We start from the raw sequence: 14,167 nt of genomic DNA on the forward strand, positions 1-14,167 counted from the left end.
GTTAAATGAGTTCTTCATAGAAAATTTCAGTAACTGTCAATATTTGACAAGTTTGTCCAAATACAATAAAATTCTTAACATCTTTAGTTTTAACTGTAACATTTAACAAAAACACTTACCCTCCTGTGCCAATGGATCTCTTTTGATGGTTTTTTGAATCATAATAGCGCTGTAGGATCATAGCACTTCTGCTTTTCAAATATCCAGTCTCTACCTCAATGTAGTTCTCCAAATAGGAAATGAAAATGGACTTGATAAGCTTAGACAAGAAAGTCTGTTTATCAGTACCTAAGTTAAACTCCATCAACTTGCTGGAAAGATTTGTGGTTCTTTTCATGGAAAAAGGGAGAAAAAGATGAATGTATATTTTAGGTATAGTAATAACACTGAGGAATACATATTTTTACAATGTAATTTTAATAACTTACGTTAAACCACCATTTCTTAAACCTTGGGAAGGTGCTTAGGATACAGAGAGAAGCTGCACAGTGCTATATATAAAGTAGACTGACATCACAAACAACATTGTGGTTTTGCAAACTGACTAAGGATAATCTCCTAGGGATAGGCGACTTAAGAGAAAAAATCTAGGCAACCAACCAGTCTAGAAATGACAACAGTGGCAGAATGATTTCAACTACACTCTAATGGCATTCATAACATAGTACCCAAGTCAGAATACTGGAAGATCTACTCTCTGTTCATTCTCCCTTTTGTCTTTGCCCATGTGGACTTTTCTTTAATTTTCTGTTTTGCATTGTTAAATACAGACTCACAATAAACGTTGTTGGGATGGACTTCCTGATTATAGTTACTTTTGAAGACCCTCCTCCCAAAATGACGTCACTGACAAAGAACAACAGGACTGGAAAAAAACTCCAATAAGAAGCTTCTGATATAATATTTCTAAGTGTAACACTTTCATTTACAAAAGCCTAAGGCAAATTTTCGTATCAAACTTAAGGCTGAAACTCATTTGTTAAGAATTTGTGACTTTCTCAATTTCTAAAGATTTAACTGCAGATAAATATAATCATACTACTTCTTAGAAAAAAAATGATAGGGAACTAGCTTACAATTAAAATTCAAAACAAAATTCTTGAGTCCTAAACAACATAAACAAAGTTTCATTAAAGTACATGACTATAAAGAATATCTGATTCCTTAAGTTAATGTGCTAAGAATGCTGCTCTTTCTATAACAGTAAACTACGTAACCAAGTATTTAATGCTGAAAGGTATACTACTAACAAACTTTTACTCAAAAATACCTGAATACTTCACCATTTTCTATTAAAAAAAAAAAAAAAAAAAGGAAAGAAAATCTGAGATGTTACTATTTTCTAGTAATTAAAAACATACCTTGTATATAAATCATAGAGATTTTTGAGATACTGCTCTGCATCAGACTTCCTACATTCTTCTAACTGGTCTTTCACAAAACTCTGGAAGGGAAAAAAAAATGGCCAACATTATGTCAAGTAAACATTATATTTTTTCTCTAAATTACTCCACATTCTGGGGCTGTTCTTACTTAAAATACAATGGAAAAGGCAATGCATAAGAAGTATACCAATATAAAAAAATAATAGGCTTTTAATTTTTAATGCTTCTCATATTTACATGTTCATCTATAGCAGTCTTGGGAATAAGTATTAAGAATTTCAAAATTTCTTTTGAAACTGGCCTATCTTGCTTTTTAAAATACATCTAAAAAACAAAACCCAGAAGCACCCAGGTGGCTCAGTTCATTAAGCATCAAACTCTTGATTTTGGCTCAGGTCCTGATCCCATAGTTCCTGGGATTGAGCCCCACATTGGGCTCTATGCTAATGGAGTGGCACCTGCTTGGGATTCTCTCTCTGCCCCTCCCCTGCTCATGCTCTCTCTCTCTCTCTCTCTCAAAATAAATAAATATTCAAAAAAAACAAGAAACAACAAAACCCCACAAAACCCAAAAAACAAACCCTGATGCTGTATCGATACAGTCAATTCCTTAAAGCAGCATTTCTCAAACTGTGGCCTGGCTAACACTAGTGTCCCCTATGATTAACAGGCATTACTCTAAAATTGGGAAATGCTGTACTTCACATTCCTCCTAGAGAATCACAATATGTGTTAGTACCTTTAAAGGCCATAAAAAGTTCTGAATTGTGTTTTAAAAACAAAAACTTCTTTTATGTTGCTTAATCCAGTAGAAAACATAGTTTAGGAAATGTTGCCTTAATGTATAGTGCTATGGAAGTCCAGGTTGTACATTAAATTACTGTTTTCGGGAGGAGCCAAGATGGCGGAACAGCATGGAACTTTTTTGTGTGTCTCACATCCATGAAATACAGCCAAAACAACACTAAACCATCCTACACACCTAGAAATTACTATGTTTTTTCTTTTCATATTAGTACCATATTATGAAAATTCTACAGACTGTGCTTAAAATTCTTACTCAATTTCATAAATACATTCATTGGTCAAAGTGAGGACCCAATAAAAATAAAAATCTGAGGCTACCGGGGCACCTGTGTGGTTCAGTCAGTCGAGCGTCTGACTTGGGCTCAGGTCATGATCTCATGGTTCATGAGTTCAAGCCCCACATCGGGCTCTCTGCTGTCAGTGCAAAACCTGCTTTGGATCCTCTGTCCCCCTCTCTTTCTGCCCTTCCCCTACTAGCATGCTCTCTCTCTCTCAAAAAACAACAACAACAACAACAACAACAACAACAACAATCTGAGGCTACCCCTCTACAACCTTTTATGACTTGCTTGAACTGCTGCTACACAAATTTTAAACATGTGCTCTGATGATGCTTGGTGATTAGCACCTTTTTTCCTGGTGAACAATATTTTTTTAAAAAAGCATGACTTTATTATTCTTTTCCCATTCACTGAATAAGGAGATTACTATTCCAAAGGGCATTACATGAGTGAACCAAAAATTAAAAAATAAATAAATAACTTTCAAAACAGAGAAAAAAATCACTTATTGCCTTAAGAATTACTTAGTCATAGTTTAAAATTACCTGTAGTTTGATTTCAAATACATTTTGAATAAGTTTAGCCAGTACTGTTTCTGGATTACTAAAGATATCTCCAACTTGTTTGTTTACCCGTTGACAGAGTATTGCTGCATCTTCAAATATATCATTTCTCAAGTAAGCACCCTAAACAGAGGCATTTTACATAGTTAATGTATAATTTTAAAATGGTTTTTAAAACACAAATTAGCATAAAATAAAATCCAGAAAAGTGTACTATTAGGTTACCTCCTGGCACTGCTTTATATAAACATCAACACAATGGGAATAACCCTACAAAGAAGAAAGAAATACATTATCACAGTTCTGTTTTAATAACAATAATCACAACAGTAATAATCTCAATAAAAATTATTATATGTAATAAAGCTATGTCTATGTCCTAATAAATCACCAATAATAACAGTTGTTGGATTTAAATGAAATTCTCCCAGTTGCTTTTTATGAAATTGATCACCTGGTTCATATCCTTGCAAGATTTTAGAATGAAAGAAGAAAACTGGTATGAGTTTTTTTGTAGTCATTTTGCCCTATGATCACCTAGCCAATCTCCCTCAACTCCAAAACATGTATATGCATGCATGCACCCACACACACACAGATTCAGTCTTGAGAAAAGGTTTTTAATATATATAAATAAATACATTATGTATTTCATATTAATATACATATATATATTTCCTTCTTTCCACTCTTGGATTCAAAGCATTTGTGTTCCCTTGCAAGACTCTGAACAGAGCTGTATTTAACTGGCATTCTGGAAATTTACTTTTAAAATTAAATCTATTTCAGCAGAATGTATTTAAACAAAATAATGTGTCATATTAAGCTCTCTATAATGATTTTTGTCCATTAACAAATCATACATAAAAACAAGGAAGGTAAGCAATGCCAAAGTACACTATTGTGTCAAGAGCCATTCTCAATACTTAATATGTTGCTTGTAAGTGAAAAGTCCAACAAAAAACTCCTATTTCCTACTCAGATACAAATATAAACAGATTGGGGGTACCTGGGTGGCTCAGGTGGTTGAGAGTCCGACTCTTGATTTCGGCTTGGGTCATGATCCCAGGCTCATGGAATCAAGCCCCATACCAGGCTCTGTGCTGAGCCTGTTTAAGATTCATTTCCTCTCTCTCTCTCCCTCTCCCACCCCCTCTCCCTCTGCCCCCCTACCCCATTTGCATTCTCTCTCTGAAAAAAAAAAAAAAAAAAAGGAAACAAATTGCAAAGCACTATTTCTTTAATTTCTTTATAGGGATTCTCTCCCTAATTCAAAATCCAAGAAGATAGTATTTCTTTGTATTACCACCTAAGATCTTCTGGATTTAAGTCTTTTACTAATTATATTCCATCTAATCTCTGGCTCCTACATTCCACCAGATATTTAAAGCTAAATCTTTTTACTTTTGACCTATTTCATAACATGTATGACTGAAAAAATAAAAAGACAAGAAGACAGTATGATTTTCTATGTCAACCAATATAAAAAGTCATTGATAAAATTTTATTGAATATAATATTAAATACCTAAAATTTAACATAATTTATGGAAGAGATATGAAATATACATTTAAATTGTTCAAAACAACAAAAATAATCACTGTGAGAGTCATACAACTAACAGGATAATCGGTGACTATAATATATAGAATTTATATAATCTCCACAATCTTGAAGATTAATCTTCATTTTTAATAATTACTATTTACCTTAAAATGAAGCAGAACTGCTGCTACTTCTCGCATTCTGGAGATTTCACCTCTTCTTTGAGCACTGGTAAACTCCTGAATCAGTTGGCATTCTAAATCATGGTATTTACCTAAAAGTAAAAAGGAAGTAATTCAGCTACAACGGGACAACGTATGCAAGTTATTTACAAGCACATGAATTATTTACAAATAAAATGACTATGGATCTAGCCTTCTTTTGAAAGACTTATAAAAACAATATGTGATTATAGGCAGTGAATCTAGCCCCTAAAATACACTATGATATAATATAAATCTATATTTTTAAAGACAAAGAAATCTTCCCAACCAGGAAAACAGCTGAACTCCCTTGGTCTGACTACCACTTACCACTGTTACTTAAAAAAGCAGCTGACTGAGATAAACCTCTGGATGTCATTTCTGATAGTATGAGATAGGAAAAAATCTTAAACATAAAGCTGTAGAAATGGTGAAGAGGACTACAGAACTCTTTAATAGAATTCAGATGTCTTTACCATGAACTATCGTGGATTTAACACCAAATATCACCTTAAGATAATACATGGTGTCTGATTCACTACGTTATTGAGGCTACTAATGTTCTGTGTGAAAACCTGAATGCTGTGTTAATCTACAGTAATCAGAAACGTTGCCAAGAAGTCCAACTATCTATGTCATTCTTATTGTAACACTTTAGGGAAAGTAGGTGGCTCTCTGAACCTTCTATGTAATGGTCTCCCAAACATGACTCAAATTACCATGGGAGCCTGCAAATATAACGGCTTTTCCAGAGACCCAGAGTGATCTGCTGAAAATATAATCCAAAGATTGGAAAGGATAAAACTAATCATGTAAGCAGTTATAAAGATACTGAAATGCTCACACGAGCTTTTAAGTTAAAAGCTCTTAGCTTTTAAGACAAAGAACCTACTTTACAGATACATGGATACAAAACAACCTCCAAGATACACTGTTAAATTAAAAACACAAGATATAAAGCTATTTGTATAGGATGCTACCAATTATTTAAAAATAACCAGAGACAGGACTAAATTCTACACATGTATATGTAATTTATGTCCTATGCTTGTATATCCATAGGATATTCTAGAAGAATACCTAAGAAACTGGTAATGACTGCTTCAAGGAAGAGGAGTCAAACTCAGGGATAAGGTGAGAAGATAACATTGTTCCCGCTATCTCTCCTTTTACTATTTTTTCTTTTACAGAAGTATTTTTATCACCTATTCACAACTATTAAATAAATCAAACTCCACTTACTTGCAATTTTGGATTTTACTTCTGAAAATCTGGAAGATAAAAACCAATGATGAGGTTCATACTAGAGAAAAATGTACCACAGTAATCTAAGATGTTAATAAAAGGGGAAACGGGGTCTGGGAGTGTAAGGGAAACCTTTGTACTAAAGATCATCATCAAGGAAAGAAGGAAGGGAGGGGAAAAGGGAAGAAGAGAGGAAAGAAGGAAGGAAGGGAGGGGGGGGAGGGAGGAAGGAAAGAAGGAAAGCAAACAAACCAGCTAGTCAGCCAACCAGGAGGGAAAGAGTACTGATAGTAAGCATGCCAGGTAACAAAACTGAATTTGGGCCATTCAGATGGGGCGGCTAGTTCTCATTTATGAAACTCACTCTCAATAACCAATAACTTGTTAAAGAGGGAGATGTTCTATATGAGGCATTAACAACCCCACCAGCCCCAACACTGAGCTATTGTCTCTGCTTATATTCACTAACAAGTTTTTAAAAGATTTTTTTTTAATTTATTTATTTTTGAGAGAGAGTGTGTGCACAAGTGAGCGAGGAGCAGAGAGAGAGGGGGAGAGAAATTCCCATGCAGGCTCCACACTGTCAATGTGGAGCTCAGAGCAGGGGCTCAAGCTCACCCAATGCAGAACTTGAACTCATGAAACCTAAGATCATGACCACGCCGAAGTCGGATGTTTAACCGACTGAGCCACCCAGGTGGCCCTATTCGCTAACATTTTAAATTCCTATTTGTTTATTTGCCCCTTCTGTTGGGATTTTTTTCATAAAAAAAAATTCCATTACTGTTATTTAAAAGAAAAATAACAAGAACAGTATATGAAACATAAAATAGAAGTCATAAAAAGGACCCAGCAATGTGTGTTACAGACGAACCATCCAATCTTTGCAAATTCAAAAACTAAAATATTACATACTACCATACACTAGAATATTTTTTTTTAATTTTTTTTTTTTAACGTTTATTTTTGAGGCAGAGAGAGACAGAGCATGAACGGGGGAGGGTCACAGAGAGGGAGACGCAGAATCCGAAACAGGCTCCGGGCTCTGAGCTGTCAGCACAGAGCCCGACACGGGGCTCGAACTCACGGACCGCGAGATCATGACCCGAGCTGAAGTCGGCCGCTCAACCGACTGAGCCACCCAGGCGCCCCTACACTAGAATTTTTTAAAATCTTAAATATCAAGGGAGAATGTACATTATGAAAAAGTAATGTTGAGAGATTCTATGTAATCAGTTTGGAGAGAGAGGAGGATGGTTGGCAAAAGAGATGGCAAAGACAGATAAAGAAGGTGATAAAAATGTAGAGTTGTACAGGGGCGCTTGGGTGGCTCAGTCGGTTGAGCATCCGACTTTGGCTCGGGTCATGATCTCACAGCTCGTGAGTTCGAGCCCTGCGTCGGGCTCTGTGCTGACAGCTTGGAGCCCGGAGCCTGCTCCAGATTCTGTGTCTCCCTCTCTCTCTGCCCCTAACCCACTCTCACTCGCAATCTGCCTCTCTCTCAAAAATAAATAAACATTAAAAAAAATTTTTTTTAAAAGTAGAGTTATACAAAACTGATGTATCAAAGTCATGGTGGAATAGAATGCATGTAAGGCCATACTGATCTTTGTGAAAGAATTAAAACTAATTAGGACATATATTCAACTCCAAGGCTTGGCAGAGACTAAAACAGAATTGTAAGAGAAATATGTAACTGAGAAATAGGAGAAGATGAGTATATGCAGAATAGAATGGAGAGATTATCCAACAATTATCAGGCAACCTATTGTTATCTACACATTTTACCCATTTAAGGAAATGGTCCAATTTTGAAGTCCCTAAGGAGGAGTCTGTGGCTAGGCTAAAGAGTCTAAAATTCCATGAAGCTGCTTATAACAATCTGTGTGGATCTGAATTTTCTGAAGAAACTTTTTTTAGCTTTCATCAACTTTTAAGGTGTCTAAAACTCCATAAAGTTTAAGGACTCTCATCTAGATATAAGAAAAAGCAGCTGAATGGCCCCATGTTTAAACTTTCCCCATTCCCTCCATTCCAGCTTATCAGAGTCCAAAAAAAATGAAAATTTAAAACATCACTTTAGGAAATTTCAAAATTCTTCAGCAATTTTTTTTTCAGAAGAAAGACAAAGAGGGGCACCTGGGTGACTCCATCAGTTAAGTGTCCGACTCTTGATCATGGCTCAGGTCATGATCTCACAGTTCATGGGTTCATGAGATCAAGTCTCGTGTCTAGGGCTCTGCTGGCAGTGTGGAGACTGCTTGGGATTCTCTCTCTCCCTCTCTCTCTACCCCTGACCCGTTTGCGCATGCACGCACTCTCTCTCAAAATAAAATAAACTTAAAAAAAAAAAAAAAAAGACAAAAGGTTGAAAGTATTTCAAAGTATACCACTAAATTTAGATATTAAGAAACTATATTTTTTCAATCAACTCTTATATACTATGCTTGTACAAAGGAGGTACTCAATAAACTCTTGTTGAATAAGCAAAAACATACAGGGAAAAATAAACCTTTATAAATTATAGCATACATGCAAATTAGCTCTTGAGAAATGAACTTGCCTGTCAAAAGGTAACTCTTGGGCAATTAGGTGCAACTTCTGAATGATGTCTGCTGCCTCCTTTATCTATTCAAAAATAAATGAAAGCAATAATTAAAAAAACAAACCCTATACATACCAAATATATCTTTATATTTGGAAATAATAATAATCCCCTATGTATGCCAATAGACCCTCACTCCAACAATTATCTTTTAAAATCCATACAAATAAAACCTTGTGAGCAACAGAAATACATTATCATCAATAAATGAATCAATAAAACATAAACATCTGTCTTTCTGGTATTGAAATTTTGTGATTTTATAATGCCATAATCCCTTCCCAGTGAAACTTGCAGTTCAAGTTTACTTTGAAAAAATTAAAATCATTGCTTGCTGAAAGCCTAAGTGTCTCTTCTGGTTTATGAACCCAAAAAAAGACAAACAAGATTTATGAAAATAATTCAGATCATATTGCTGCATATATCCCACTTTAAGCTGAACTGAATGAATATAACTAAATAAAACAGCTAAAACACCTATCATTTAATAAACACATAAATTTATAAAACTTGTTCTAAAAGCACATATAGAGTTGAATATGAAGTCTCCTGAATGAAATATGGTACAGAGGTGTACTTCTTTAAGTGGTGGAACTAAAGGATTCAGGCCAAGGGTCTAAAGTTCTTGAAATGCAAATATTTGACCATGCTTACTTACACTAATGTGTGGGGGGAGTTATACAATATTTTCTTTTTCTTTAAGTTTCAATTAATTACTGAGTTTTGGCACACCTTCAGCAACTGATTTACGATCACTCACTTTCTTTTACACTAAAAAATAAAGAGACTCTTACAAACATGAAGCAAGAGCTAAAAACATTAACACAGATCTTTCTAACCAAGCACTCATGTGAAGTCTGGCAAGCAAAGTGGACAACAGCAGGGCCCAACAAACTGTTGCCAAACAATAGTGAACATAGCATTCTGGTTTTAGTTATCTCTTCTCCCCTTGTCTGTATGTCACTGTGATTTTCAGTTATAAACACTCACTCCATCCTGCTGCACATGGGAACAGGTACCACTCCAATATCACTTTGCACCATGCCATTTAGTTGGACTAGCAATGTCCAACCTTTTCTCCTCACCAATATCCCCTTCAGAAAAGACCTGCCTGGTCTATAGCCAGTTCTGTTTCTACCAGGAATCTGTCCTATTATTTTAAGAGATGGAAGTTCCCATTATGTGCTGTTTGCAAACTTTCCTTAATGTAGTAGGAATATAGCAATAAATAACGCTTTACTTTATTGAATTTCCACAAGAAATTATTTTATAAAAATCATTTAAAGCACAATAGTTCTCAAGGGCATCAATCAGTTAAAAGTATAGTACAATAGTAAGTACAGAAGTTGTCAAATCCACAATCTAATAATTTGTCTACATGTAGAGTAAGGTGAGAGGCCACCCATGCAGCAAACAGTGTTAAAGATAATCAAATCATCAGGCATTATCTACATGAAGAACAATAAGCTGTGATTCTAGGGAGTAAGACAACTAACAAACTTTGTAAGAATAGAGGTAAGAGGGAATATATATGACATGGACAGAAAATAGTTTTTTTTAAAGCAAAGTTAAAAGAAATAAAAATGACTACGGAGCAGGAAGAAGATGTGTTATCCTATTCTAATTCCTTCTGCAATCACACATCTCTCTAGGTGTGGGTGATTTGCCTTTTCTTTCCATTGGGAAGGGAGAGCTGGCAAGAGTATAGAAACTGAGATAGCTAGAAGTTTAACTTGTAATTGGCAATCTAATACCAAATATAAGTTCTTAAATGTAGTTAACTGTGATAATACTAAGCCAAAAATAATGATTCATAACTAGCAAATAGTAACCCCAAACTTATGGAAGACATGAGAGAAAAACAAGATGATTGGGAAAAAAGGAACAAAACATAAGAAAAAAGGAACACAAGATGAAAGAAAACGGAAAATAGAAGAGAGTGAAGCAAAGAAGAAGAATTCACTTAAAAATTACTAGTCTAAAAAAACAAGAACAAAAAACTGTTAGTTTATACTTGCACCCCAAAAACTACAGATAAATGAGTGAACAAGTGAATGAAATAGTAATATGAAGACTTTTTCTTTCAATTAGAACTTAACAGATAATACCAAGAACTACACAATGACCTGAGGATAATTATAATGTTTAAATAAGTGTATAAAGAACTTAATTTCATGATGTAAAACATTACAAGAAATACAAATCGGATTAAAAATATGTATGATCAGTCAATTTTAAAATATTTTTTTCTCTAGACTCTAAATGGCTACTTTGAGCTGCCTTCAAATAAAAGGCCAACTCACATTGGGTAAAATATCTGCATTTGGCTTATAACAGCATAAACAGATTACACAATCCAACAGGTATAACACCAGGTAATCCAAGTTATAAAATTTAAATTACATACAATTTTTCATATATAAAAACATATTTTATAATATGCACAAATATGTACTTTTGTATTATAACCATACATTTTTATATTTAAGAAACAAAATAAAAGCATTCCATAAACTATCCTGAAACAGTTCATTGCTCAAGCTTTAGGGTGTGTGTCTGTGTGAGTATACTTTTATACTTAAAAATCATATAAATGTAACAAAAGCTAGATATTGCCACTGTCTTACAAGTGTTTAAGTTCGACAACATTCTTAATGTTAATCTTGTCAATTCTACCTTTATACAATAAATATAATTCCTTACACTCATTATTTAAAATACTGTCTTTTCCTTAGAGGAATTATGTATAATATGTAACTGCTTTTTCTGTAAGCTTATACAGTTCCTACTTACAAAAAACAGTGTTGCCGAATTCAAAGTAAACTTCAACAATACTTAGTTTTTAACATTCCACTATCATAAATATCCCATGGAGTAAACTTGGAATAATACAGGAAGACTGTATATTCAATGTATTAGTGGACAATGTTACCTTGTGCATATACTATATATAAGAATGTCTATTTCTTCATGCATTTTGAATTTTTCCCCCTCGGGGGGGGGGGGGGGGGGGAGAGAGTCAGCTAAACAACCTTCTTTCAAGATTGCAGAACAGTCAATACCGTGTACCCTCAGACCAGTATTAAGTGACTAGTGCCATGAAAAGGATTAACATAAACAATTCAGATTTTTCCAATCTCTTTGGTCCAAACTAGAGCTCTTTATTCAAGCAACAGAAACCAGAAACTCTGAATTCCTTGTGCAGAAAGATATTTCAGCTTATCAATGATTTAGGTCACACCACCCCCTAAACCCAACAGAATATAACTATTAAATTCGGTTAATATTAAAAGTCAATTATGGGGGGGCGCCTGGGTGGCGCAGTCGGTTAAGCGTCCGACTTCAGCCAGGTCACGATCTCGCGGTCCGGGAGTTTGAGCCCCGCGTCAGGCTCTGGGCTGACGGCTCAGAGCCTGGAGCCTGTTTCCGATTCTGTGTCTCCCTCTCTCTCTGCCCCTCCCCCGTTCATGCTCTGTCTCTCTCTGTCCCAAAAATAAATAAACGTTGAAAAAAAAATTAAAAAAAAAAAAGTCAATTATGGGAAAGAACTATTAACATAGTTACCTCAGCATTTCCAAACCACACATAATTCTATAAACAAAAATGCCAAGACAATCCTGTAGTTAAAAATCTGAATATACATACTTCATCAGGAATCTGCAGGCAAGTGTACTAATACACATTTCAGAACATAAAAAGTTTCAATAAATCAGCTACTCAGTGATTTGAAAGTAATAATTAGGGCATTGCTATTAATGATGCAGCTTGCTTTTGTCATTCTGATAGTGCTCACCTTTTCAGAATTTGTAAAAACATCAGATTTCAATTCTCCATCTAGAAACTCATTGAAGTATTTCATCAATTTCTGAGCCTCCACTGCCCGTTGTCTAGGTGTGTTTACCCCTTCCAACTGGTCTCCAAGGTGACAGACCTTGGTTGCTACATAGCTGATGTGCTCATCTAGTTCTTGGAAATGTTGGAAGGCAACCTAGGAAAAATGTACACAAGCATAAAATATAATCAGAGAATCCAGTTTATAAATTAATTCATATCAAACCCAGAGCACCAATCTCACCCCTACTCTCTAACTTAGGTAACTGAAGATAATATAGAAGTTATATATGAGGTAAACTACAAAAACAACTTATGCCCATTAGCAGCATAACATGATCTGAAAACTTTTTAACAAACTTGCACACTTTTATACCTTTAACTATTAAAACATTTTATCAAGAACATTTGTTTAGAAACAAAACAGTATCCTGTTTAACAACATTCCCAGTACCATTTAGTCCTGAAAACAATGAACTAAGTATATCAAAGGGACCCATGATCTGGACAATTTGCTTGCCATCACGCAGAGTCAAAATATGTCAGACGTGAAAAACACTAATTAAAAATAGAATATTGGGAGACCTGGGTGGCTCATTTGGTTAAGCGTCCAACTCTTGATTTTGGCTCAGGTCATGATCTCATGGTTTGTGAGATTGAGGCCCATGTCTGGTTCTGCGCTGACAGACAGAGCCTGCTTGGGATTCTCTCTCTTCCTCTCTCTTTGCCCCTCTCCTGCTCGTGCTTTCTTTCTCTCTCTCTCTCTCTCTCTCTCTCTCAAAAATAAATAGAGTAGTTAACGTGTATTTTAAATATTTGAAGAGCAATGCCAACATTAGAAATAAGGTAAGATGGTTCTTGCCCAGTTTTGAAAACAGAAAAGACTATAACAATTATTTAAATGAAGCAAAGGTACAATACTTCCTAACATGTTTTTCCTCTTTTCTGACTACAGAGATTGTTCTGTGGTGTATGAAAATTATACACAATGAATGCCTTAGAACTGCCAATAACAAAATTGGTGATAATACAGTATGACACTTCATTCTTACTTTAAGTTAAGATGGGGGTCGGGGGGGAGAGTCAAACATTCACTAAGGACTTCCTCTGGGCCAGACACTGTTCTAAGCATATTATATGTATTAACTTATTTAATCCTTGTAACCACCTATTTTTGTAGATGAAAAAAACTAAAGCACAGGGAAGTTAAGTTGCTAGTAAGTGGCAGAGCAGACTTATCTCCAGAGCTTGTTAGGTTAACTAATAATACCATTATTATTACCAAGAGAAAACTGCATTGGAAGTATTTGGAATCTATCACTTTGACTATGTAAAAACACATCCTCTATCTTATGTAAACTACTGACTTCATTAAATGTTTTTTCAAAGCCATATATGCTTAAGCGAAGGAATCTAACTAAATAAAATCTGAGCAGAAATCAGTTTGCTAATCCCTAACACTAAAGAACAAACAGCCCCTGAGAGGCAGCAATGCTACACAATGCTCCATGAACTACACTTATACAGGGCAATCAAGTTCCAGATCAGGCCCAGGCCATAAAAGGGGTTCACAGATTCCAGATTCAGTGTAGGACCTAAGAAGGGCTAAGAAATTTGGCCTACTTACCCCAGGGCCAGGCTGTGATTTGATTTTACTTCAAAATGGATTGAGGAAGAGTACTGCATTCACCTTACCCATGTT

At 35.1% G+C, this 14,167-nt stretch overlaps 1 protein-coding gene across 1 annotated transcript in view; it reads right to left on the bottom strand.

The window, feature by feature from the left end:
* Positions 1-14,167, bottom strand: part of EXOC5 (exocyst complex component 5) — a 61,389-nt gene that overhangs the window by 26,190 nt on the left and 21,032 nt on the right. Inside the window, exons 4-11 of the mRNA XM_045451079.1 lie at positions 12,428-12,622; positions 8,593-8,657; positions 6,027-6,055; positions 4,746-4,855; positions 3,262-3,306; positions 3,019-3,159; positions 1,362-1,444; positions 120-329 (exon numbers count right to left, since the gene is read on the bottom strand). Coding sequence (XP_045307035.1) covers positions 120-329; positions 1,362-1,444; positions 3,019-3,159; positions 3,262-3,306; positions 4,746-4,855; positions 6,027-6,055; positions 8,593-8,657; positions 12,428-12,622 — 878 coding nt within the window. The remainder of the gene's footprint in view (positions 1-119; positions 330-1,361; positions 1,445-3,018; positions 3,160-3,261; positions 3,307-4,745; positions 4,856-6,026; positions 6,056-8,592; positions 8,658-12,427; positions 12,623-14,167) is intronic.

This window comes from Leopardus geoffroyi, chromosome B3 (genome assembly GCF_018350155.1).
Source record: "Leopardus geoffroyi isolate Oge1 chromosome B3, O.geoffroyi_Oge1_pat1.0, whole genome shotgun sequence".
Lineage (NCBI taxonomy): Eukaryota > Metazoa > Chordata > Mammalia > Carnivora > Felidae > Leopardus > Leopardus geoffroyi.